General features: G+C 39.5%; 1 protein-coding gene across 1 annotated transcript in view; it reads left to right on the forward strand.

Annotated features, from left to right (window-relative positions):
* TOGARAM1 (TOG array regulator of axonemal microtubules 1) overlaps positions 1–26195 on the forward strand; it is a 41556-nt gene that overhangs the window by 2314 nt on the left and 13047 nt on the right. Inside the window, exons 2-13 of the mRNA XM_085297873.1 lie at positions 5–1042; positions 9337–9493; positions 10678–10812; positions 12921–13217; positions 15232–15497; positions 17532–17764; positions 19706–19806; positions 21668–21835; positions 23868–23966; positions 24454–24620; positions 25351–25513; positions 25840–25974. Coding sequence (XP_085153999.1) covers positions 5–1042; positions 9337–9493; positions 10678–10812; positions 12921–13217; positions 15232–15497; positions 17532–17764; positions 19706–19806; positions 21668–21835; positions 23868–23966; positions 24454–24620; positions 25351–25513; positions 25840–25974 — 2959 coding nt within the window. The remainder of the gene's footprint in view (positions 1–4; positions 1043–9336; positions 9494–10677; positions 10813–12920; positions 13218–15231; positions 15498–17531; positions 17765–19705; positions 19807–21667; positions 21836–23867; positions 23967–24453; positions 24621–25350; positions 25514–25839; positions 25975–26195) is intronic.

Genomic DNA, 26195 nt, shown 5'->3' on the forward strand with positions numbered 1-26195 from the left:
GGAGCCGGGCGCGGGGCTGGTGCCGCCGGAGCTGCGCGCCCGCCTCCTGGACCAGGAGGACTACCGCGGCCGCGCGCGGGCCGTGCAGGAGCTGAAGGCCGCGCTGGGCGCCGCCGCCGTGGCCTCGGCGCCGGCCCCCGGCCTCCTGGGGCTCCTCGGCCTCCTGCACGCCCTGCTCGAGGACTCCAACTTCCAGGTGGTGCTGGGGGCCCTGGAGGCGACCCACGTGCTGGCCCTGCGCCTGGGCCGCCGCGTCGAGGCCTTCGCGGCGCCGCTGGTGTCGGCGGCCGCCAAGGTGCTGGGGGACACCAAGCTGGCCGTCCGGCTGGAGAACGGGCGCCTCTTGGCGCGGCTCATGGAGGCGGCGGGGCCGCGGCCCGTGCTCGGCCTGCTGCTGCAGCCGCAGCACCTGCAGCACAAGAACTCCCGCGTCCGCGAGGAGGTGCTCAACGCCTGCATGGTGGCCCTGCTCACCTACCCGAGCGAGGACTTGGACTTGTCCAAGCTGGCTTTCGACCTGGCCCCGGCGCTGGTGGACAGCAAGCGCCGGGTGCGGCACGCGGCCCTGGAGGCTTTTGCCCTGTTGGCGTCTTGCATGGGCCCGGGCAAGACCAGCCTTCTCTTCAAGGCTGTGGATGCTGTGGAGCTCCAGGACAACGGGGACGGCGTGATGCACGCCGTGCAGGCCAGGCTGGCCAGGAAGACCTTGCCGAAGCTAACGGAGCAGGGGCTCGTGGAGTATGCCGTGCCTCTGCCTTGCTCCGGGCACGGCAGGGGATCGTGCTTGCCCCGCGGAGCAGACACGGACTGGCTCTTGGCCGGCAACCGGTCCCAGAGCGCGCACAGTTACTGCGGGTATCACGCAAGGGACGCTGCGCAGAGCTCCGGCTCTCACAGCGCCTGTGCTGACCTGGGAGCGTGCCCAAGAAGAGTTTTAAGTGCGGGTAAAGGGAAGAACAAACTGCCTTGGGAGAACGAGAGTGCTGGAGACAGGGAAGGCGGCTCAGGACACAAGGTGCCTCTCCCAAAGGGCACGGAGCAGGTATGTGCTTCTGGATCCTGGGCTTTGTCCTTCCAAAGGGTGCTGCGGAGGAAGGCACAGAAGTTGGTGTCTAAGGTTTAATGAAAGGTGTTTAGAGGTACAGCTAATACTGCTAATGTTTTACACATGAGGATTTCTACAAACACATTGATGTAGGAAATCTAATYCAGGAACTCCTTGTGACAGGTTTAACAGTAGTAGAAACCAGAAAACTTATCGCTTGCAAAAGCAATATTAATCTTGAAATTAGGTGGGCTCTGCAAGCCACTTCTTATGTCTAGTCACTGTCAGAAATAGGTCACTACAGGTAGCAGAAACCTGGGGGGGAGAGTATTTCAGAGCTTATGTTTATACATTTGTTTTTGAGAGGACCTGGTAGGCGACAAAGGACTAAGGAAAAATTTTGACTTTCCTAGATACAGACACTATTTCAAGGAAAAATGACAAGTTGCTTCATTTCAGGGACTGAAGGCAGAGTGGAGTGTGTCTGAAGCTAGCACTTTTTGGCAGCACGCTGACCTGTAACAAAATCCGTGAATTGACAAATGTGTATGTGGCTCATGTTCCCTAATCTGATTTGACTAGGAAAAGTGCAGGACAGGCTGAGATAGTGGTTCTGATTGACCTCAGTTTAGATTTTACCACTTACTGACCATATCGGCAACCATGACCAGAAGAGACTTCCRAAAAATTATTCAGGTCCTTTTAATCTTGGCAGTGGCTCTGTTCCATGACGTGTTTTGGATATCCATGCATTTAAGACCTTCTGGTGTGTTTCTACATGTGTGGGTTTTTTTAATGGGATAGGTTGTTTAATTTAGCATAACTTGTTCTGTAGTAAACCAATGTAAGCAAGTGGCTCTTGCTAGAAGGTTAGAATCTGCATAGRATATTTCCTCACTACAATTATTTTTGTATTCAGAGTTTAGTTCTTAGTCACTCAGTAACTTGCTCTCSAGTTGGCTGCATTCATCAACAGTGCTATGCATTCTTGTCTAGTGAAGACTAAATTTTAATAAAGTCCCTTAATAAGGGAATGTTAATTAACATTGCTGCACAGTACACATCTTGAATGAGTTCATGTTCATGCTTGTATGCGCRTACACGTCACGTGTAGTTGGTGTATACATTATCTTTATTCAGACTCCTAAAGATCTTTATCTTTTTGAGTTAGGAATTGGACAGCTGAGTAACTTTCTTTTATACTGGATAGGGTCTAGACAGCAGTGTACAGGGAACATACTCTATAAACAGAGTATTCTTTCTGAAACAGCTTTCACTATTAACTAGAACAAAAGGTAGAAATAATGGTTAGCTGGCAGCATTCTCTATGTAAATTGAGTTGTGTTGTATACTGTGTGGTTGGTGGGGTTTGGGTAGGTTTTGTTTGTTTCATTTTTGGTTTTTTTGTTTTCTGTTTTTTGGATTTTTTTTTCGAGGGACGCAAATGCCAAGCCAGCCAGCACACACAACAAAAGCCTCCCCATTCCTACGTGGAATGGTGGAAGGTTMCTTAAGAGAGAATCCCCTCTTGACCTCACAGCTGCAGTGGAAATGGTTCTAATCTTTTTAACCATTTTTGCACATGCAGTTACATTTTTTCCTGTAAACTGAGAGGGTTGCACAGAGTCTGCTCTGCTGGGTGGAGGAAGAGAAAGCAGTTGGTTTATAATATCTRTTTTGTTGCATGTGTAAAGTGCATTTAGGAATGGCTAAAAARCGAACTTAAATTTGGCGTGGAGACGTAGCTTCATATTCATGGCTTCAGTTCAGCGATAATGAGTTACTCTGTTCAGTAAGTAACATCCTGGACTCTGATGTGATAAAAGCTTTTTAGTGTATGTGTGCTGTGTAAACTTCATGGGTCTAAACCCCATCTCATAAAATTTGGATGAAAACCGACATAACTACCAGTGCTAAGAGTGTGGGGGGGGGGATTGGTTTGTCTTTGTATCCCTCTCAAATGAGTGCAGATTGGGAGTGAATTGCAGGAAGCCCTCTTACAGAGGAACTAGTTACCATTTTTATGTAAAGCCTGTTGTGAAAAAATGGAAAGACCTTCAGGTTGACTCTTTTCCCCTCCCAACCACTTGGCTTGTCTCTTCTCCTCAGTCCCCAAAGTTGTCTGTGTGGGATGATAGCTTTTCTTCTTTTCTYCTTGGAAGACCTTTCCCATTGTATAACATCATGCAAGGACTTCCATTAGCACTTTCCTTTCAGGATGATCTTTTTTTTTTCTTACATTATTGTACATTATGCTGAATGTTCTACTTTATTTCTAGTTGTGAATAGATGTAGCACTTGCATTTGTGCCATCTATTTCTGCAAAATTAGAGCAGAATCATTTTCAGCCTTTATTTGTTAAAAACATCTTGAACGTAAACTRTATGTGAATATCTGTGTAGGTTCCTTTCCTGAATTTATTTTCCTTTCCTTTTGAGTCAGAGACTCAAGCTGAAGTTAACCAGTCTGACTTTGCTTTCACTGCTGCCAGGTAGTATACAGTGGTTGGCAGTGAAAWTGCTTTTACAGATTTTACAGAGAGAAAACACTGTTTACATTTTCTATATTTATTCCTTTTTAATAAGAACTATTTTTTTTTGTATCTAATGATTTTTTCTAAGGCATGCTGTGCCTCCTGGAAATGCTGTCTGCTCCTGTCTTTTCCCTTTACGTTCTGACTTTGTTCTCTTTACCCCTCACTTCCATTTTATGWTGTTTTCTTGCATATTTAAGTTTAGAAAGCAGACTGATAACTTTGAGTTGTCAGAATTTGAAGTCATCATCAGCTGCACTCTGCCAAAAGAAAAAAATGTTAGTGTTTCTTTTGCACACTTACTTCAAAGACGTCTGAATAACTAGAAACCTCCTGTAAACCAGAAATCATTTTGTATTGAAGCATAACCTCTCTCCACATAGATTTGTGCTTACTTGCAGGTAAGTACGGACAAGATTAACGTTTGGTATCATATTTGATAGCATTTGGAAGTTGCCATTTTTGACTTAGATATAAATGAACACGGTATGAAAATCATGCCTGCATTACTGACCTGCTTCAGTGGTATGGTTCATCTGATGTAAAAAATGTCAAAAGCCTTATTCCTCCAGTTACGGAAAGTGACCTGACATCTGATACAATTCAGCGGTGAAGGTTTTACTTTCAGCGGGTTGGAAGAGTCTGATTCAGTCCTTGTGAAAGAGCAAACTATTTCTTTAGCAGTGGACCATTAAGAAGAGCATGCTAGCCGCAAACAAGATTTTAGAAATACCCTTCAAAAAATGGCTTGGGGGAGCTGTCATTTTAAAAATCATTTTGGATTAACGGCTGCTGACCTGCCCAGCTCTTCCAAGACATACTAAATCAAATGTAAGCTGAACCTGGCTCAAGGAGTAGCTTCATTTCTGTGGTCAGTCTCATACCAATTTAGTCTGCATGGACTTCTGTAATAATCATGCATCTTTTCAGCAGCAGTTGTTTAGCTGGTGCTGGCTACGCTCGTCTGCCAATCGGAAGGCACTCAGTTTTTCAGATTCCAACAATTTCTTCCTCCATATCCTTAAAGCCAAGGTTTGTCTGTAACCGTTCTCCTGTGAAAGACAAAAGCATAGTTTAATGTAGGTCCCACATCTTTGAACTCTGTTCGAGGTAAAGGAGCAGCCTTGCTTTAAAAAAATATGTGTCAGGAAGACTTTCTGTTGGAARGCAAGCCAAATGCTGCTGGGCATGCATGTGTGCCTAAGGGGAGAAATGGAGTGGGGATTCATTTTAGTATCGACACGGTAATTGCTGAAGCAGTCTCGTTGTCAACGGAGAGCTAGTCGGGGCAGTCCGTATAGAGGGCCGTTCTCGTGGCCCGCTACCTAAGTGGGGATAAGGTGAATTGCTCTCAAGACCTGAATCATATTGACTATATCCTCATTTACTGTAATGGAAGTTTAAGCAACRAGAGCAGTTGGAGTATTGAAGCGTTTAGCTGATTACTCTGGGTTGACAACCTTGTTACCCTGTCTTCACATCCCGATCATTTGTGTTGTCCTACTGTTGCAGCCGTTGAATAGACTGTAAAGCCCTGTTGGGCTGGGGACCATCTCTTTATCTGGCTTTCTGATTTTTAGGATAATATTTGCTGATTTTGTGATGGTGTTTGTTTTGTTACATCGGTACAAAGAAATTGCTCCTGTCCTCTAGAACRTATCTATAATGCAGCTGGGTGAACTGTGTTTTCACTCAGGATGCTGTAGTTGCTTATATATGGCCTAAACTTGGACAGTGTTTCCTATACTTGAAGATGTTCCTTGTTAACCGAGATTACTGTATGCTGTACAAGTAAAGCTATTTACCKTGGGACATTAGGCAATCAAAGGAAAAAAAAAACAGCTGCCCCCAGTATGTCTTCATAACTGCCTGCTTTTGTAAGGCATGTCCTGCAGAAAGTTTGCGTAGCTGGCTTGTTCATGTGAATGTAAAAACTTAATTATTAATTCAGACATTCCTTTGAGATGAATTTGTTTAAAAATTAACTTTGGGAGTTATTTTGTGGCTGAAAGGGTGCATGAAATGAGCTTAATGTTTAAAAGTATTTTTAACTAGTATTTTTAGGGGCATGCCATGCAGTGATTGTCCAAGGCCCTGCGTAGACTTTGCTTATCTGATAAGATGTGAGGTTAAACATGCATAAGTTAATATGTACTAAAATGTAATGTAGATAAAGCACATTGCCTTCAGKGTTTCTCTAAATGCAGCTTCTGTCGGTGATGTTAAATTGGCTTGTTGATGAATTTTTTTTCTCGTCACCTCTGAAGTGCTCTGAAGCTGTTTTTGTGTCATACCCAGCCATAAAGGTGCAGCGACGCTGGCTGGGCTCCAGCGGGCGAGTACTGCACCAGCCTGACTGCACTGATACCGTGAGCAAGGGTGCCTGTTCTGGGCAGGGTGCTGTCCAGCAAAGTTGGGGTGWGACTGTAGTAGTACAGGCGGCTGCCACGCTCGGCGTTGGAGATGTCACCGGCTAACGGTGGTTGCATATTCACTACGGGTGCAAGCRTAGGATTTCTCTTCATTTGTCAGCTCTGCACGAGGCCTTAGTTATGCTAAATCTTACAGCGCTCCTCGCGTGCGTAACGGCAGAGGAAAATGCAAGTTGGAGCTGGCAAACGCTACCAAAGGCCTGGAGAAGTCGTGAGCATGGCAGGAGAGACGCKGGAGCGTGGGGTTCTGCACTCCGTGGGGCCGGCATCGGTGGTGCCGCTCGGAAACGCTGCGCCGTGGGGCGTCCCGCCGCGGTGGGCACTCACAGGTCRCGTAGCGCGCGGCTGTTAGAGCTCGCTGCATAAATCACTTACACCGGCGTTTGTTTAATCTGCATGTTTTGTTTATTTTGACGACTAGTATTCTGTGGTAAAATTGGATGATTTCACGCTTCAGAGCTTTACATGCTAGAACTGACGGCTATAGCTGTTCATAGCACCACAGCTTTCTATTTTTCTTCCTGAAAGCAAAACACGAGTTCATCAAATYAAGCATAATTCACTGTGCTTGTACTGGTCTCCTTCCTGACAGCTGTGCACATCTGTCAAAGCTGCAGGAGAAACTCTGCCTTTGAACTCCAGCTTCTTCGACAGCCGGCTCTAGTAGGCCTGGTTTCCCGGCCCTTGCCTTGGGGGACGCTGGCTGCCATCACCACTCGCTTTGCATCRGTAGGCTACAGCTTTCCCGGTTCCTAGTGGAATTAAGGGCGTTGCATCAATTGCTCTTAACACCTGCAAATTTACGTTCTGGAGCATATACTTACAGGAACCTTGAAACAGGATCTGTGGAACACTGTTTTCTAGAGAGATTAAATATTTGCAAAAAGAGATTTAATGAAGTCATAGCTCTGTAGATTTTTTCCTTTGTAGTTCAGTAAGGCCTAGTTCTGTTTTTGTCCTGAGCTGGCAGAGCCAYGCTTATCACACTCTGTTTTCTATCTGTAAATTAAATGTATGAAGTTGTCTGAATTTGCTGAAGTTAATGTTCTCTTCCTGGAGCCACTGATGTGTTAGGCCTGCTCTCATTCCTTGGGTTAAGTCTTGGAAGATGTAAACAATTCCAACCTTAATGGAACCAGATCATACCTATCCTGAAATAAATATAAATATTTTCTGTAGGACTTGATACAGTCTTACTGGTCTCTTAGGTGCTCATTTTGAGTAATTGAAGATAACCTGCTGTTAACCAAGCATGTTTCCCAGCTTGTCATGCCATTCTTGAGAGGTTGCACAAATGAGCGTAGGAACACCGCAATGTCTGTCTTTGTTAGCAATCCCCACCGGCTCTGTTCCCTTKTCACTGGAATTGCTTATAATTCCAATTTAGGTAAACTGTCAGAAAAAAACCGCTGCCTGAAGTTTGGAGTACAGAAGCAGGTTTCAAAAAATCCAGATGCAACTTGTTCTGTAAATATTACTAGCTCCATGAAGCTCCTAAACAATTGCTACTAAATAAGTTAATACTATGCTTTAAGTTCCTGTTTGATCTCTTGGTAGGGAAGTGTTTCTGTGTTTACACTGAAAACTGTGTGTGCTGCACAGAGTACCTAACAGGGATGGTAACTCTTGCAGGATAAGAGTTACCTCATGGGTTTTTCCCCTGTAAAATATAGATGTTGTGGATCACCGAACACGCTGCCAAAACCGTGCCCTCGGGGCAAAGCACAACATTTGAGCGTTTTACTGAAGTTTTAGCCAGTGTCGTAAGCTGAATGTCGCGAGGTGTGCGTGAACTGCACGTACGTCCMTGTAACTTCATTGTCTGGTGATGCACTTCAGTTCCTAATGTAAAAATTAACTGGACAGCTTAATAGCTGGGTTTTATCTAAACCATAACAAGTGTTTGAAATGATCTGTGAAATTAGTTTTATGAAACAGGGAGTCTTGTTTTCCACGGTGGATAACRAGGATTAAAGGAGAGTGGAGGTCGGCCTGTGTGTGTGATAAAAGCTGTTCTTTCGTTCTACGTGGAAGTGGAGGTCTCTGGGAGACGAGCCACGGTTTTCGGGAGGCTGAGGGCGCGTTTTGCGGAAATGCCGTTGTATGTTTGCGCTACGCTTTATCTCTTGCCTGGGAATATACCGTAGATCACTGTTGGAGAAGGGACGTTTGATTAGACGGACTTTCCAACTCACCCAGTGCTCCAGTGACGTGCGACCTGTGTCAGTGGGGGGTCTGGTGCCAGGTTAATATTTCTTTTGGTGTATGGATCCAAATGGTTCCTGGCACCACTGGAAAAGGGAGTGGAAATTAAATGAAATTGAACCCTTTGAGAACTCTGTTTGCTAGGATCTGTCATCCATTTTCAGTGAAGAATCTGGCAACTTTAGGTTTGCATTTCTTATTTGCCACCACCCTGTATGCCTGTGTTTAGCAAATTTATAACCTCTGTAATTAAAATTTGCGTACAAGAAAGCAGACAGTTTTTATTCCTATATTATAGGAATATCCAGTTATTCCTGTAGCTGGAATTTGAACACCTGAGCAAAGTTGTACAAACATGTCACTGTTGAATAACTTTCTCTTTTTGCATACGTTGTTTTGTCTGTATGGAAAAACAAAAGTTAAGCACTTTTCACTTACTTTGCATTAAGGAATGCATCTCTCTGCAGACTGAAGTATGTGCAAATCGAAAATGATGTGCTTGCTCTAACAGCCTGATCACAGAACCAGGAACCCGCAGTTTTCATCTCCTCTTTTATCCTGCTTTGCAATAACCTAAAACAAGTCACTTAGMTGCTGCGTCTTCTTTGCTAATGCCCTTTAGGGCATCCTAAAGGTGAAAAGAGACCATATCATTGCTACTGTTGTAATTAAGTCGTGGTTCTGAATGTATGTTTAGCAATCAGAACCCTCTCTTCATTTCTTAGTGTTGAGATTTTCTGCTCTGATCCTGYGGAGGCATTTCTTACCTGCTGGCTTCCTATGTGATCTTTCATTAGAAATGGGATCCAGACAGATCCGTTTGGTATCCAGGCTTCTGAAGTTTTCCCTGGTTGTCAAAAGCTTTAAACTAAGCAATTGTCCACTAACAGTGTAAGTGATAATCTAATCTTCTCTGAAACCTGCTGGAAAGTCCAGCCCTACATCAGCGCGTTTCTTGTCACTCTTGACAGTGATTTGTGTAATTTTAGTGTAAATGGAGGCAGTTATGGGCAGTGGTGGGGCCTATATAAACGATGTTGCTTGCATAATTTGGTGTCTGTAAAGAATTGAAGGTTGTGTTCACACACATACATGTTTCTTTATTTTCCTTTTTCTTACAGTTTTCTCCACCCAATGACTTCCTTCAGTCTCCAAAGTTAAGACCCTCTCAAGGAATGCCAGTTAGTGACGAGTTATTTTTTAGTAGAAAAAGATCGTCAAGGAATTTATTTCAGAATAGTATAGATTTTAGCTCAGAGCATTCTTCTGTTTGTGCTGGTAAGTATTGACGTAGGTGTTTTATTAAACAGGTAGTATCTGCCATTTATGAAATAGATTTAGAAGAACATAAATTTGTAGTTTGATGGACATGATTTATCATTTGTTGATTRTTTGTTTTAATATCTATTTTCATTTACTACGAGTAATTGAGTAGTAGGCACAGGACTGTGTTTCCAGCTGAAGTGAACTGCAGTAGTTTGTTCATGCTTTTGGAGAAGTGTAGGTCTTCCGAAAACTTAAACCACAGTTTTTCAATCCTACTTTAAGCACACAGATGTTCATTAGTTTAGATAGATCTAGGAGCTTATAAATCAGCATCTTTGCAGACAGCACTGTGTTTTCACAGCATTTATTGTGATTTGGCCATTTAAGGCATKACCAAAAGGAAATAATGTGGTTATATAAACAGCTGTAGGGAAGGTGATATTTATGTGTTGCAGGCGCTTCAGGAAAGCAGGTAAGTACATACCTATTCTTGGTTCGTATAGTTTCTCTTTTTTGCTTTATATAATCAGTTAGGGTAGAAAGCTCTCTGAAGAGTGAGCTTTGGAGATTGCTTTAAAGGATAAAAAGTTTTGTGTTTTTCAAAACTAGTTTTATATGGGACTGTAGATTTAGTGCTATACTTAATTTATGCTACCAGTGTAGACTCAGTGATTTGTATCTTAATAGCAAAAAGGCATGTGAAGAAACTGGGCAAGACCAGACTTGATTTATTCTCTTTGCTTGGCAGCATGTTGTATACTTTGCCTTGTTTGGAAAGGGCCGACATGTGTGGCATGCAAAGTTTACTTATTATTATACTAGGAGTGGCATCATTCTAAAGAAACTGATTGTGTTTTGGGGGGTTSAGGTGTTGTCTTCGCTTTATTGTCATATATTGAAAGAAGAGATTGTTCTGTTTTTTCTTTCGCCTCCCCCCCCAACACACACACAATTCTGGGAGTTGGAGCAATGCCCTGGATGAGCGACCAGCCATTTTTCTAGTTTGTGCCTATGAACAGTATTCGAGGGTTGCTTAGAAACTCTTGAATGAAGCATTAAAAGCTTTCAAACTGCTTAGATTTTACACATCGAGTTAGAAAAAAAAGTCTTCCAATCATATTTAATGATGAATTATATTTTGAGTTAAATACTGTATGTTAAGTATTTACCTGCTTTTTGTGTTTTCCTTTTGAAAGGTGCTATGGGCTCTCATCAGCCACATATTTCAGGGAAGTGTGGACAACTTGGATACACGCAAACACGTGGGAAGAGTGGTAGTGTGGATTCTGATTTACAATTTTTAGGATTAAATAACTGTCAGCAAGACAAAGGTATATAGATAGTAACTCTATTGTAGATCATTGCATGTTACTGTGGACATATCTCTTTTTTTCTGTGTTAGATTATTTAAACTATAACTAAAATGTTGTTTAATAGCTATACCGAAGTGGTAGCTCCTCACTCCTGTTTCTCACTCATGATTGTTTAATTTGCAGCCCACATCTTTTTTGATATCTGGCTGTATCAGTGTAACAGAATCTGAACTTTTCTTGAAAAAATGTGTTTTAGAGTTCCAGTAGTATGTGTCAGGTCAGTCCAGCCTGCTTACCGGCAGGAGCCAGGTCCGAGTCTTGCCTCTCTGGCGCTAGTTAATACACTTCCTTTGGTGCTCTGTACTGTGGTGAGGGCGGCAGAGATGCAGGGCTGGAAGAGCCTTAACATGTGCACGCGCAAGCGGAGGCAAAGGTTTGTCGCTTCTTCGGAGGACGGCAGCTGGAGACAAGTGTCCTGCAGAGACGCTGTTGGTTTGTGTAAAGCTTTTAATTCTCATATCCTTGTTTTAATGTGGTCTCAGACTCACTGTTAGCTGACGGCTGATTGGCGCTCTCCGCACAGTTTTTGCCAGACAGACGTCCAGGGCACTGCTCTTTCAGGCAGTGTTTGCTGCTAGTTTCAAAAGCGAGGCTAAGGACTTGAGTGAGTGTGCTCTAATCCAAGAGATGGAGGCTGGGATAAATCAGGAGGGCAGCATGTACAAGCTTCCCTGTTCGTAAATAATAATAATGCCAGATGTACATTCAGTGAAGGAATGAACTCGCTGTCCAGAGGAATAGATGGTAGCGATACCAAATCTGTGGGCAAAGCTGCTGGAGTGGCTCCGGCTACTTGGCTACAGCCGTGGGACAAGTGGTTATGCTGAATCCTTCTTGGAAGATACCTAGGAACTTCCCTTGCTAACTGTACTCCTAGCTGGTGGTGGGCTATAGCTGCGGCGTTCTTCTAATACCTGTGGAAAGAAAAGAGAAATTGCTTCTTTGTTTTTTGCCTCCACAGCTGCCAAGTCAATCTTCTGTCCTTTCCCCTCTGTCCTCAAAATGCTGTCAGGTGCTTGGTAGTTGCCAATTTATTCTCTGCCAGCAGTTTTTGTGCCAGCTATTATCATTACTCAAGCCTTTCTCCTGTAATGCCACCCTATGCCTGACCTAGTTTTCTCAGTTTCGTTTCCCAAGGATGGCCCTGGGGAGTGTCAGGGTGCTGCAGCCTTGGAAAGCAGGCAGGAGCAAGAGGCCGAGACCTTGGAGCTACCTGGTTTGTAAAGGAGCTTTCTATGCTTTAATCGTAACTAACGGCCTGAGTTTCTTGGGGATGGCAGTTAGTAGGTTACCCAAGTCCAGCTCGCTGTGTCACTTGTTCTCGCTCCTGGGCTGCGCTTTCCCGCTCGCGGTGGGATCGTTTCTGGGTTTGTACTCTCCATCAGGTCACTGAAATGGTCCTGTTTAAAGAGATCTTTCCAGGATGTGTCAGGAACATTGCTAAAGCTTGTCCTCTTATGCCCTTGCATGGTTAAAAGTTTGAGTGTATGTGGGAAACAGTTCTGCTCCCTATATTCTTATGAGTTCAGCATCTGCTTTTTCTAGAAAACAACTAAAACAATTTAACTCTAAATCGACATTTTTCTTTCCATTTTCGATCTACTAGTTTTTAGGAGAAAATAATTGTTTGTATTTTTAGATTTTTAAAGGAAGTAGAATTGGTAACATTTGTATTTCTTTTTTTTTTGTATTCTTATATCACCAAGTTTTGAGAATAGTGTTTGTAAATCTTCTGCTATACAGACTTGGAATGTGGAGGAGCAAGCAACAGAACTATGTTCTATCTATTTATAAATTTTTTTAAAATATATTTTCCTTAAAGCATCACTGCCAAATAGCTTAGGCTCAAACTCATTTCATCAAATGCAGAAAAGGGAAATATTTTGAGAGACAGTGCAGTTGGAAAAATGGCTTTATAACAGCTGAATGAATTTAGTTTGTCACTCAGGTTAAATGCTAACCTTCATTTTTTATTGTACCGAGAGTGTATTATTTCATTGTAAATTACTATTATAAGAGATGTCAGAGAGGCTAATTATCCTAAATACTGTTCTGTCTTTGTTCAGTTTGTGCCAGCCTAAATTTTTCCAGCAAGACACAGAGAACTTTTTGCAGTCAAGCAGAGCATACGTTGTCCTTTCAAGGTTCTAGTGCAAGTCAGGGGGCCTTCATCCTGCCGTCCTATCCTCTGTCATCCCCCCAAAACAGTCCAAAGCACGTCTCCCCTCCTGCTGACCCTCCGAAGAAGTCACAAGATAACACCGTTAACTTCTCAAACTCCTGGCCGCTGAAGAGCTTCGAAGGATTGCCTAAGCCAAGTTCACAGAAGAAGCTTCTCAGTCAGAAGGCAGGAGACAGTGCAGGTAGGAGTGTTGCCATTTGCAGTGAAAACTGATCTCAGGTTTGTACTTTGAGTGACTTCAAAAGCTGGTCCAAAGACCTGCGGTGGCAGGTAAAGTTGGAATTATGCAATGCCCAAATGTGAGACTTTCACACCTGCACTTCAGTAGTCACACCACTAGAGGCTTTTTAAAAAAACTTAGATGTTTCTGATTTAGTAGTTCTATATACTGGCGTGTTTCATTCCTTCTGTCTTTTAAGTATGTGGGATAAAGTATGATATGCAACAATACTATTTTTCTTATTCATATCATATTAGTGAACAATGTGTCATCAAGCTAAAACGAAAACAGACCCCAAAATATAGCACTTTCAAAGAAAGCCAATATGAAAAGACCTGTTACCTCCAGTACTCTCATTAATACATATGTAAAAAATATTACTCATTGCATTTTGCCTTTTCACCTTTCTATTTGTATTTTGAAACTTACATATCAAATTATTAGCTCTCAGAAGAGCTCTTTAAAATCTGGTTACAAACAGCCACACTTCTAATGAGTGGAATCTATGCTAATTTCATCTCAGTTTACACTGGTGACTAAAGGCCAAGACTACTGTTTATGGTCTGATTTCCACTGTCTTTAAAAACCTCATGTACACATTAGTTAACTTGAAATAGTTTTTAAACTTATTTAATCATAATTGTGTAAATACACTTAGCTAAATTGGTTCAAATACTTATTAAAGGAAATCTTACTTAAAGTTAAGAATAACTTTACTATCAGTTTAGCTTAAACAGATTCCTAATTATTCATGAAGCATAGGTGGTTTAAGCAAAGTAAGCCTTTTCACACAAGTTTTGCATTAGTTTAAAGAAGTTAGTTTTAAATTTCATCTTAATTGAAACTCGTATTTCTGTGTGTATGTAGAAATTCTCTAAATTAGTTCTTTGGAAATTGTCTGCACCTTGAATGCATATATTTTTACCCTGGAAATTTGTGTTCATCACTTGCTGATTTTCTGTGTTTTTTCCATATGATTTTCTTTTTTTTTCCATCTCTTTAGAATAACTTTATTGTTGTTACATAGCTTACACTAGTGTTTGCTAGAGTGCTACTGTTTTTTTCTGAATTAAGATAAATTTCAGTACTTTTTAAAGGTATTAAGTATATGTTGGTACCCACATGCATGAAATAGACTGATTTATATTTTTTAAAAAAGGAGACACTAAAAGCAGAAGTGAATGGTAACTAAGCTTAAAATGCAGAGAGATGAAGAAAGTAGAGTCAGGAAGTTAGAGAAGAAGCCACAAAAGAAGTCATGTCTGGTACTATTTTAATTACTTTGTGAATTTAAATGTTGGAAAACGTGCATAAGTAAGTATTCAGAGATTTGTTTTAGTGCATTTGGAAAACATGCTGGAGGAGGAATGTTGAAAGCTTTTCACATTACGCTTAGTATAAAAATACAGTTGGATAGGAAATGATTATTTACTGTTCATATAGGAAATCGAATTCTGTGTGTGTGTCTGTGTGCATGCCTGTGTGCATACCTGAGTGAGCAAAGGGGGCTCCGTGACACCAGGTTTTAACTGCGAGGAAGTACGCCTGCTATGCCTTTGGGGAACTCAAAACTGCCAGGTGCTGTCACGGCCAAAAGCAAGAGTTTATTGAAAGAGTAATTGGGCATATACCAGGAGAGTGGGTCAGCCAGTGTCAGACCTCTGGCTGAGGAAGCCTCTGACTCCTTTCTGAACAYTTCTACGCACCCTTTCCTGGCCTTGTCAGGGAGAGGCCTTTGATCCGGCTCAGCGCGGCTGTTTTTACATTCTTACTGTTTTTATTACAGTTTGCTTGTACCATGTCATTGGAGTCTACTTATAACAGTAAATGCAATTGAGTTCACAAATGTGGTTTATAACACTCAATGTCACCTCATTTTAACATGACTTTTTCTTGCCTCACATACAAATGAAGGATGAAGTTTGTTCTGGTCAGTGCTGTGTGACACACTCACGTGTGGTTGTGTCTTACTCAGGGGAGAATTTGCAGGAGAAACATTCTCCTCTGCAGCTGAAACCAGCCTTGGTGAGACATCCAGCTTCCCGGAGAGGCCTGAACGGGACCAGACCCGTCCCCCCCATACCTCGCGTCGCGAGCCCGTTGCCGGATAAGATTGAATTCAGTGCGACTAAGTGGAGAAACGAAGAGTGTGAGGACGTGTGGATGAATGAAGTGGGTAGGAAGCTTGCTGCTGATCTTTCAGAGCTAAATGTTGATGACAAGGATGTCGACCAAGAAGAGGTTGGTTTAAATATGAGTTTACACACTTTTAGGAATTGGTGAAGTTTTTGGCTTTTTCTTTTCCTTTTTCTCTCTCTCTTTTTTTAAGTGTCAGAAGACAATAAATGTTTGCTGACTTAAATTTTGTGATTATCGTCACTACAACAAGTCTTCGATAACAGAGTAATTGATAGAAACTAATTAAGGCAATAAATGTCCATGTCAAAACACACTTCCTATGTTTGTTCCAGACATAGTGAATTTACTTTCTCTTCCTGAGAGCCGAAATCAAGGCTCTCAAGTATCAAGATAGGAATTATAGGCATTTGTACAGTTTATATTCTCACTATGTAAACCTAAGTTTAAATTTTGTGTCAGATTTAAATAATAATTCTTTCTTTGATTACAGCAAAGGGTCCAGAATAGTAACTTTATTACTGAAGGGTTCATTTGACTCTGAGTTTCCTTAGTCTTCCAGGTTTGTTGAAATTTGTCTTGATACTCCAGTGTGTCTTAGCTGTCTTAGAATTCAGTCATTCTTGGATGAGAAAATCTGATGTAGAGCTGGATGAATGTGGTCTCACTTTCTTCCGTTTAACGTAGATATAACACAGAAATGTTTGACATTAGCCTTGTCAGGTCATCTCTCCTGGAAGTGGAAATCCACTAGTGGTAGTTTGGGCCCACTGCATATAATCAATGACCAGCGTCTTGAGTATGCCAGTCAGCATGCAGATTTCTTAGGAAAGAGTTGAAATAGTTAATATCTTTTCAAATCTGTCTCTTCTGTGACTCATGACACTTCGCAAATAGACTTACTCTAGCATGTCCCTTTATTATTTATTTTGAGCCCACTAAATAATTTGCAGTCAGTGTATCTGTGTACTCCCCACTGCTGTTTCTCAGCCACGTGAATCTTCTGGTGATGCTCCAAGATGCACTCGTATATGGGGGTGAGCTTATGCCAGTCCCTGCTGCTGCACCCAATACATGCTAACAAACTGTCACTCACTGTGCTGCTCAAGTCACCGCAACGTTTGAGAAATAGTAATTAGTGGCACAGGTATAGGACGTAGGCAAATATTGCACAGACATGCCTGATGTTTTCAGAGTGTGTGGGAAGGTGGAACAGTGTCCTCACTATACTCACCAGTACAAACTGAAACTATTGCAATCTTAATTATGTGAGAAGCACAGGTATTGCATTTGCTTGGATTTCTGTGATCTTCCAGCTTGGTCAGAGGCAACCTGTGCTTATTTCTGTCACAGCTTGTAGGAATTGTTTGAATCTCAAATCCTATCCTTAGTCCCCGTGGATCTGAAACAGTTGCAGTAGGATTTAACGGCTCTGCTTTGCAATCTTTTCCTTCCATCCCATAGTCACTACTCAAAATATTTTTACATGCTAAACAGGTTGGGGAAGAAACATTGCTTTTTTTGAGTGCAATATAACAATTTAACTTTGTCCCAACATTTCTCTGCTTTCTCAAACCTTCCCTTTAATGTCACATAGTAATATCCACTTTTTTTTTACATCTTTTCTGCTGGAAGAGGATAGAATCTGCAGTAGCATGAAGGTAGCAAAGCTTTTCCTTCATATTTAGAGTAGGAGCTGCACTTGCTAGGCATAGCTTTCAAGATTCACTTCTGCCTATTTTGCAGCTTTGCACAGTTCAGAATGCAAAAGACTGAGGTCCTACATGCCAATTGTGTGTACTTGCAGCCATCAAACTCTTTATTCAAGCCTATTGAAAAAAGTAAGAGCAGCTGATCGCAAGGAATCTATTCTTGTGGTTTGCAAAACAAAGTTGGATACAGTGTCTGTGCAATATTTGCATTTATATAAATTATAATTATTTTTTGTGAAGTAAAATACATTAGGATACTGCATAACCTATGTAAATGTTCRGTGATGTTGTCCAGTAGGCACGTGCATGCTGAACTCTTGTTAGTGAATTGAACTAAACAGTTAGAAACATGCTTGCTTTTGCTTAAGAAAGCCTTTTTTCCTGTGCAGTGAATAAATACTGATGTTTTCTTTTTGATCCTGCTTAGATGCAGAGTTCACTTAGATCTCTACGAAATAGTGCAGCTAAGAAGAGGGCAAAGCTAAGCAGCAGCATTTCAGATCTTGAAAGTCCTGATTCTGCTCTAAAACATGATCTGTCTGTGGATTCCCCTTCCCACACTTCTTCCCCAAGTGTGAGCTCCTGTAGTGAGAGTGGAGTCTGCAGCCAGGAGTCTCTGACYTCACCAGTGTCCGCAGCTCCGCACAGGAGGAGAGTAATGTGAGTGTAACTTGTTCGTAAGCTCTGAGTTGGAATTCTTACGCGGAAAATCTGCTGGTGCTAGTTAGACATTAAGGGGTGTAATCTTTAGTTTATCTTTTAGATACTTAATTTTATCTATGAATTATTTTCCTTCTTGAAAATACTTTGCTCTACACTCTAGCTGCTTAATTACATTATTCCAGTTTATTGCAGCTTTTAACTAGAAAGAGTCCTGAGGTGCAGCCATAGTAACACCATGCAGTTGAAGTCCTGCCAGTGGCAGTAAATATTTCATGATGATTTTAGCCTGTCATAGAAGGTATGTGAACCATAGCCAAAACAAATGAGTAAGAAGGAGGAGTTAAGAGGAAGGATAAGGTTTGCTTACTGCAGCCTGGACATTTAAACTGGATTTTTTTTTTTTGAGAGAGAGAGAGAGAGAGAGAAGAAAAAAACAAAGTAAAAGTTTCTTATTATTGCAAATTGTGAATGATTTCCATTTTATTACTGACAGACTATTGTTAACCTAAAATGCCTTCATTGAGCTCCTCTGAAAAGAAATTGTGTGATGATACAAGTTATTTTGATTATGCAGTGCAATGATACAATTAGTTGTAAGCAGTATGACCTTTTCTTTTTTTAATTAAGTGGAARGTTTTGTGGAATTTTGAAAATTCTGCAGTACACAATCTTCCTTCCACTCTGGAAGCCCATGATAAAGCTGCTTGTAGCTCTGATCCTAAGAATGTGTTGTATTTTTGTATATACTAACTGCATCCTTTTAAAGCTGGCATACAGCTGTATTAATAAAATAGGAAAGAAGAGAAGAGACATACAGAAGGAAAGTTATTGAGCCTAGAATGGTTCAGAAATGGGATTTTCACAGCTGTTGAGTCTCAGGAGTAATTTCTGTCTTCCACATATATATTATTGCTGAATTGTGGTTGTAAAAATAACCTTTAAAATAACACATGAAAATAAAAGAATATCCCCAAAATCAAGATTACAAAATTCTACATATAATGTTCTTTGAGGCAAGGTTTTGACCAAAACAGCTATGATAAGGATACATGCTGTAGCACGTACCATTTCAATTATTCTGTGACAACACAAGTTTAATATTTTACAGGATTCACAGATACTGGATCTTCAGAGAGGTTAGTTCAGATGCTAATTTACCAGCACTGGAAATTGGCATTGTCTGTTCACAAAATAGGTACAGTGGGCAACAAAAATGCAGCCTTCTTCTGTGTATCTACTTTTAGAAGGATTTTATCCACTGATATAGTACCATAAATAATGAAAACTTAATACAAGCGTTAATGAAGTTTCTCTTYATTGGTTATGTATGTGGGCTGATGTATATGGGCTTTCCGCAGGATCTGAAAAGCCAGTCTTGCGGTTTTCAATACTAGCAGAAACTGGAAGAGCCGCTGTTTGTCTGTAACTCTAATGTAGACCAGGAGTACATAATTTTGAAAAAAAAAAAGTATCAAGATTGTCTGGTATAAAACAACGTTTTCCTGGTGAATATCTATCTGCTAGAAGCTGAGCTGAAAGCACAGCTAATTTTGAAAATCAGAAGTCAGTAGTTTTGGTGACTGTCATTTGCCATTCTTTGCCAGATTGCAATCAGCAGTGTCAGTCCCCCAGACAAATGATTCCTTAGATTTTTTTAATGTGTATTAATTTTACTACTGCTGTGAAGTGTACTTTTAAGGCTTGTCTTTATGGTGGTGTTCTTAGTAGAACAGCTAATGAAATAATTTCTACTGAATTAATTTTCTTTTTCTATTCAGTGTGAACATTTGTAGGAGYTTACTTGAAATATTTGTCCACAAATATACTGAAGAAGAGGAAGTGAAATACAGCAGTGTCTCTGCTAGAAAGTGTTGTTCAGATGGGCTTTGACTAGTGTGTATAATTGTACGTATGTAAGTATTTTTTATATTGTAACAGGTCAGACATCTTTCCACTACTTGGCAGCAAATCACAGCCTGCAAGAATAACTTCAGCAAGAAATAGAGACACTAATGTGACAGAACATACCTCTAGCACAGGTATTTTACTGAGTTTATAAATAGATAACTTTCTTCATAGATATGGCAGAATTATCACTTTGGCTAGTATTTGATTTGACTTTGTTGTTACTTGTTCAATGAGATTTGTCCCTTGAGTGCTTAAAAAAGGAATTGCTAGATTTTATTTGATCAAACTGAGATTATACTGTGGTTCTGCAGGTGAGAAGAAATTCAAGGGTTTTTTTCTTTCTGTGTCATGACAAAATGTTTTAATACAAATGACACTTATGAGTATGTGCTCTTCAAAATTCAAAATTATTATTTGAAAATTCATTGGGCACCAGCTAAATAAGACTTTAAAAAAAAATCAGGCGGTTGCAACCAGTTAATTTCCTCATAGATAGCTGAAATTCAGCAATGTTGTTCTATTTTATGCATATAGTGAACTGCAAGCACAGATTTCTGTAATGGGCAAAAATTGATTGKTTATGATTATTTATAGTTAATCAAGTTTGTCTCAACTAGATGGAGATATTTCTTAGAGGAAAAGAACTGAGGGAGCAGAGCCCACAAAGATCTTTTCTGGCCCCTCTTCCCAATGACTGCTCTAAAGCACCCTCTTGGAGCCTCAGCAGCTGTGTATTTTTTCAGAAAACTCGGTGCTATTAAGATTGGAGGATGTCTGAAAAGACTGAACAAATTGGAAAGCAAACACTGCAGATACGTAATAATAAATTTTGTGGCTAACCCTTTTAGATTCATTCCATGAAAAGACCTTTTGTGAGAAGTTGACCTTAAGTGTAAAATAATGAGCAGCACAATTATTTTGCTTACTGAACCAGTTAATCAACAAGAATGCACAGCCCCAGACCTCTTGTGGAGAGCTGACAGCATACTTTACTGATAAGGTCATCTTAATACATGTGCAGCTAACTGATAAAGAAAACTCCATTGCTGGCTAGGTTGGAATAGCTTCCCCCAACTACTGACTGGATTGGGCCCATCACACAAGTCAAATCTCACAAGGCTCTGAACTTTTATACCAGAATTTGTAGAACTTGTAAAAATCATTTTGGCATGTAGCTGTTCTCACCAAGTAAGTTTTCAAACACTGAACGTAAATCCTCCTTACTGTAATTTAATCCCATTACTTTTTGGTTTTAATACCAAGGATGGACTGTTTTTTTCTTCCAAGAAGCAACCTTTTATCTATCAGAAGATTCTTCCTTTTTTTCTTTGGTCTTCTGTTCTCTGGAGTAACCTCCATTTTTTCCAACTTCCCTTCATAGGTTACACTTGATAGACTTTTAATTGTTCCTGCTGTTGTCATCTAGGCTCTTTTCAACAGATCTACCTCTTTTTTTGAAACGCAGCACCCATGCAATACCTGTTGTGCTCTTAGAGTTGAATGGAGTAGAAGGATTACAACAAGTACCCATGCAGCTGTTTATATATCCCAGTATATTTGCCTTTTACCACTTACTTCCCACTCTCTTTCTATGACTGATTATTCATGCCTGTAGCTGGGGTTCRCCTTGCCGAACTGTAGTTTCTTGTGCTTTAAATTATTATTATTTTCAGTTATTTGAATCATATTTTAGTTTTGCTTTTAATGATGAATTAATTAGTATATAAATATTCATATTTGAAAGACTTAAATAAAAACAAATTTTCAGGCTTTGAGTTAGATTTTCAACCAGTGTCTGTACATAAGAGCCTTTGCATGTGAAGAGTGAACAGACCCTGAGCATCTTTGCTGTCATGTTAAGATTTCTCTAGGAAGGAATACCCATATTGCATATAGAAAAACAGTTTGAGAGTCTCTGAAAATGTGATTTTTTGAGAGTCCTGTATTACCTAGAATTTTTTATATRTATGTTTGCTATTTTTCCTTTTACAGGGCTAATGTTTCATGATAAAGGGACTTCGAATGTCAGCATAGTTGGTCAGTGTTTGAGACGTGGCAGTGGATGTGGTGATTTTGAAGACAAGAAGCAAAGTGAAGTGTCACCTACTATTTTTAAAAGTCAAAACATAGAACACGGAAGAAGTTTTAAGCATTCAAAAGGTTTGTGAGTCTGCTACATTACTGTTCATCTGACCTCTCATTTATGACAAAAAGGCTATTTATCTTTTTTTAAAATTAGTTTTTATATAAAATACATTTGAAGGTACTTACCTTTATTCTCTCTCATCTAGTCTTTATACCTATTCTAATTGTTGGGGGGTTTTAACATAAACAAGTGCCAGTTAAAATTAAAGATCAGGAGACAGTAAATGTTCAAAATGTTATTTATCGCAGTCTGAATATTAATAGCTTTAGAAGTTTGAGGTTTTAAATTACTTTGTTTTTCATTGGTAAAATTAAGGAACTTAAGCCAGTACATTTTTTTATTTCTGTTTTAACTGGATCATTTTACTGAGAACATACTAGGAATAATCCACCGTTCGGTGTTCCTACTGTTCCCTGCATCATAACTGCTGTGAATATGATACAGATGTATATAAGGGATATTCAAACAAAAAAAGGCTTTTTTGAACATCAAATGTAAATTGTGGAAGTCAGTTTAAGGAGTACATGTCCTCACTGTCTCCTCTTGTTTAGATCTCCCTTGTAGTGGCTAAAGTAAACATCAAGTAACAGCGTTTTAGTGGCAAATATGACAGCAAATAGCAATATTCCAAGTTTTAATAGAAATTGAATCATAAAATGATATGTGTTCTGATAAGATTTTTTGTGCTGTGATTTTGTAATTAAAATGGATAATTTGTCTATCCTCGAAAGTTGTTTTTTTGTTATTTTTTTAACAAATAATCAAGTGCTATTTTATATAAAAGATACAAAACTGAGGAATAGAGGTAGAATAGAGGTAGAATATATAATCACATTTATAAATCCTTTGTTTTTTAACACCTGCTTATTCCATGCCACAAGTAAAATGGGAATTTGTAAGTGCTTCCAGCCAGGATCTGTGGTAAGGAGATTATATTCAAGAAAATGACAAAAGACCAATTCTGACAGTTCTCAGAAATTAAAGTTTGGAACATCCAGAAGCCAATAATTGCTTCTGTGGGAGGACAGCATATTTTTTCCTTAGAAACCCTTTCAGTTGATCTTTTTTTCTCATAAAGCACAAAAAGGAGAGGTCCAAAATTAAAACTATGTGATACTCAGATCCCTTGCAAGGGAAGGAGGTGTCTCATATYTTGCACCTGTAATCGTTCTGTGGTTCTGGTGGAGGTAAAGGCAGTTAAGCACAGCAGCTCTGATGAGTCCCCGCTCGTTATCCTTCGGCATGCCTAGTAGAGAGCAACTTCCAGTTTGGTGTGTCTGGTTCCTCATGCAACTGTGAAAGATTTACAGCAACCATAGAAGGAAACGTACGGCTGTCACGTCGCCCGAATGTTTCTCAACTGAGACAGTTCAGTAATCCAGTGGCTCTATTAATAAGCTTTCTAGTAGATGATTAGCTTTTTCTGTTTAGAAATTTCAGATTATTTAGCTTAAATAGCAAAAGCAAATGTAGATTATTAATTATCAATTAATAACACGTAGTTATCTGTTTTTATTTGCTATTCATGTAGCCAAAACAGAACTACATAAAATACGTCATTCGTTTAACTGAAGAACTTGAGAAACTGCTAATTTATACAGAAAACATTAAGTGCCGTTTGAGACAAAAAAAAATACTTTATCAAATACTATTTTGATTCAATTCTTCTGAATTATATAAGAAATAGTTCTACATTTCCATTAAACTAGTTTAAAACTTCTGGATTTTTTGTGGAATATGTTGGTTTAAACAGATACTACCTCCTCTTACAAGCATGGGTTATCTTTACTGTCTTTGGCAGAAATTGTATTTACTGCATGCTTACAAGTATTCTGATAATATCAGTATTTGGTAAATCTTATGAATTTCAGTGACTTGAAAAAACAATGATTTATAAACGTGATAAACAATTCAGATGTCAGTGTATGGTGACATTGTAGAAGAACAAAACATCTACCARAGGGTAAACTGCATGATTTACACAATCTGTTTGGGTTTTTTTGGCTTTTTCTTTTTTTTATTTGTTTGGTTGTTGGTTTTTTTTAGGTTTTACAGGGTCAACTTCTAGTTTTCAACAAATGAACAACCAAGATTTCATTTCACCAAGGATCCTATCTGAAGAATCAGTAGCAGTTGTCGGTAAAGGTATTACAAAACCAAAATTATCTTCTGTGTTTTATTTATATTTTTAAAATGAGGAAAAGTGTTTTTCTTACAGAGTGRGAGAAGGGGAACTAAGTAGATTCCTTAAAACATTTTAAATTGTAGACAATCTCCAGCTTCAACAGTAAATATAAARAATTATCCTTTCAAGTTTTGCAGTTGCATGTTACATTGCTCTATTCCTTTTGAGAAATCCGTTTTACTACGCTATTTTCATAAATGACAGAACGGTAGCAAATGATGAAGGTTAGGTGCTCCTCGTAGCCAGGTGCACCTGGCTACACGTGCACAAACATCCACTGTACTCGGTAGAGTTATAGAAGAATACATTTAGATGGAAATTAGCACTAATATTACAATAGCAAAGTTTTTATCTTCTGGAATTACTTTTGTTTTGCATTAGTTTTTGTTGGATTCTTCTGGCTGAGATGATTATTTTGATGAAGACACAACATGATATGCCTTTCAGGTGTTTTTGGAAGTTCTTCTGCACTAACGTATAGCCAGTCCATAACATGTGTRGAGAATGGAGGTGACCAAGCTGTCAGTCCAGACACTGAGCCATCGYCAGGGATCTGTGGGAGAGGCATCCGGCAGAACAGTGCTGCTTATCTTCACCTTGAAAATGAAAAAGAGGTAATTTCAGAACGATTTTATTGTCTCGTTTTGTGTTTTCTAATAGGCATGAACACAGCTGAATATAGTTTTATAGTCTCTATGTTCTGGTAAACAAGAGTTTGATTRAAAAATATTAAATCATAGCTCAGGTGGCTGGCAATAGAATACAAGTCCTTTGTTTATGTTATTCGCTGAGTTCCATCATACTTTGAAGACTAAAGCTGGGTTAGTAGTGAGAACTCGTTTGTCAACATCTGGTTGGCTGTGTGCAAATTTTTGATCTGAATGGCTTATTTAACTTTCTTTTCTTTTTTTTTTTGTGCAAACAGTAATGAGAACAGTTTCTTTCTCCTAAAGTTTGCAGAATGTTGCATTAAGCCTAAACCAGAAGTTTCTTGTAGTTCAGCATTATTTTTCTAACAATGGTTAAATAAAAAAGAGGCTACGTTTTCTCAGTAAATTGACTACTGCAGATTGTTCATGCAGTGTAAATAAGGACAGGAATGGATTAGCATTTTTTAATTGATAAATGCATGTGAAATAAATTTGATCATCTTGGCATAGACCATACGGAATTTGCATTCTTTTCTTAAAAGGGCTGTTATTAATGACACCAACTAACAATACTGCTGATACCAAGTTAAGTTGGTTATCTGAAGTTCTTTTTTCATCCTATTATATTTTAGATTAAAATGAGATTATTTTTATTATTATTGCATCTCCTAATGGTTGGATTAATTTCGTGCAGTTAAAAATTGCCATGTCAAAATCTGCCCAGGATAAGATGAGGCAGAAGAAAAAAGAAGAAAAAGAACAGAGTCACAAAGAACAACACGAAGACCTCGAAGAAAAAGAAGAAAATCCCTGGGTGACACTCAAGCTGAATGAACCAGAGAAAATAACAATACAAAGTGAGGATTAGTGTTTGTCTTAAATGAATAATGTTCTATTAAATGTTGCTGAAATTGAAATTATAATTCTGGGATAATTATTAAAGATGATGACTGTTAGTATGACATAAGGTATGATTTCAGTGCATTTCACATTGCAGTGTGCTCTCCAGTCATTTGTTGYGAGTCCTATAGTGCAAATACTGGAAAGTAAAGTGCTTATGAGAAATACTTGAAACGCTACAGTTAATAAAAATTACAAAAAGCAAATTAGGTCTGAAAATAMAAGTCATTTCCCTTTTTCTGATTTTGCTGTTGTAGTTCAGATGTTTTTTTCTGTTTTCTAGATTTAAGTCTCTATGGGGATATATTAGCATCATCAAGAAATGAATCTTCGTCATTAGAAAACGTTGTCTCGAGTCCTTCATTAAAAAGAACATCCAGTTTGAAGAAGACGCAGTGTTCAACCTTGCTAGATTCTGGTAGGCTGTTACTGAACATAAATGACTGAACCAAATGTAWGAGACTATGTTAAAATGTTTAGATGAGTTGTGTGTGAAAATTCCAAAATACAGTCARGTTTAGTGTGATTTATTTGTAAAATTAATTGGCCTGAGATGCTCTAGAAAATTACAGGGGATGAGGAAGAGAAACAGAACTCATCACTGCTCCCTTGAAACATTCTTCAAATGTAATTTGTTAG

The sequence above is a fragment of the Rhea americana genome, unplaced genomic scaffold (assembly GCF_003343005.1).
Source record: "Rhea americana isolate MKP2758 unplaced genomic scaffold, rheAme1 scaffold_131, whole genome shotgun sequence".
In the NCBI taxonomy this organism is placed as follows: Eukaryota; Metazoa; Chordata; class Aves; order Rheiformes; family Rheidae; genus Rhea; species Rhea americana.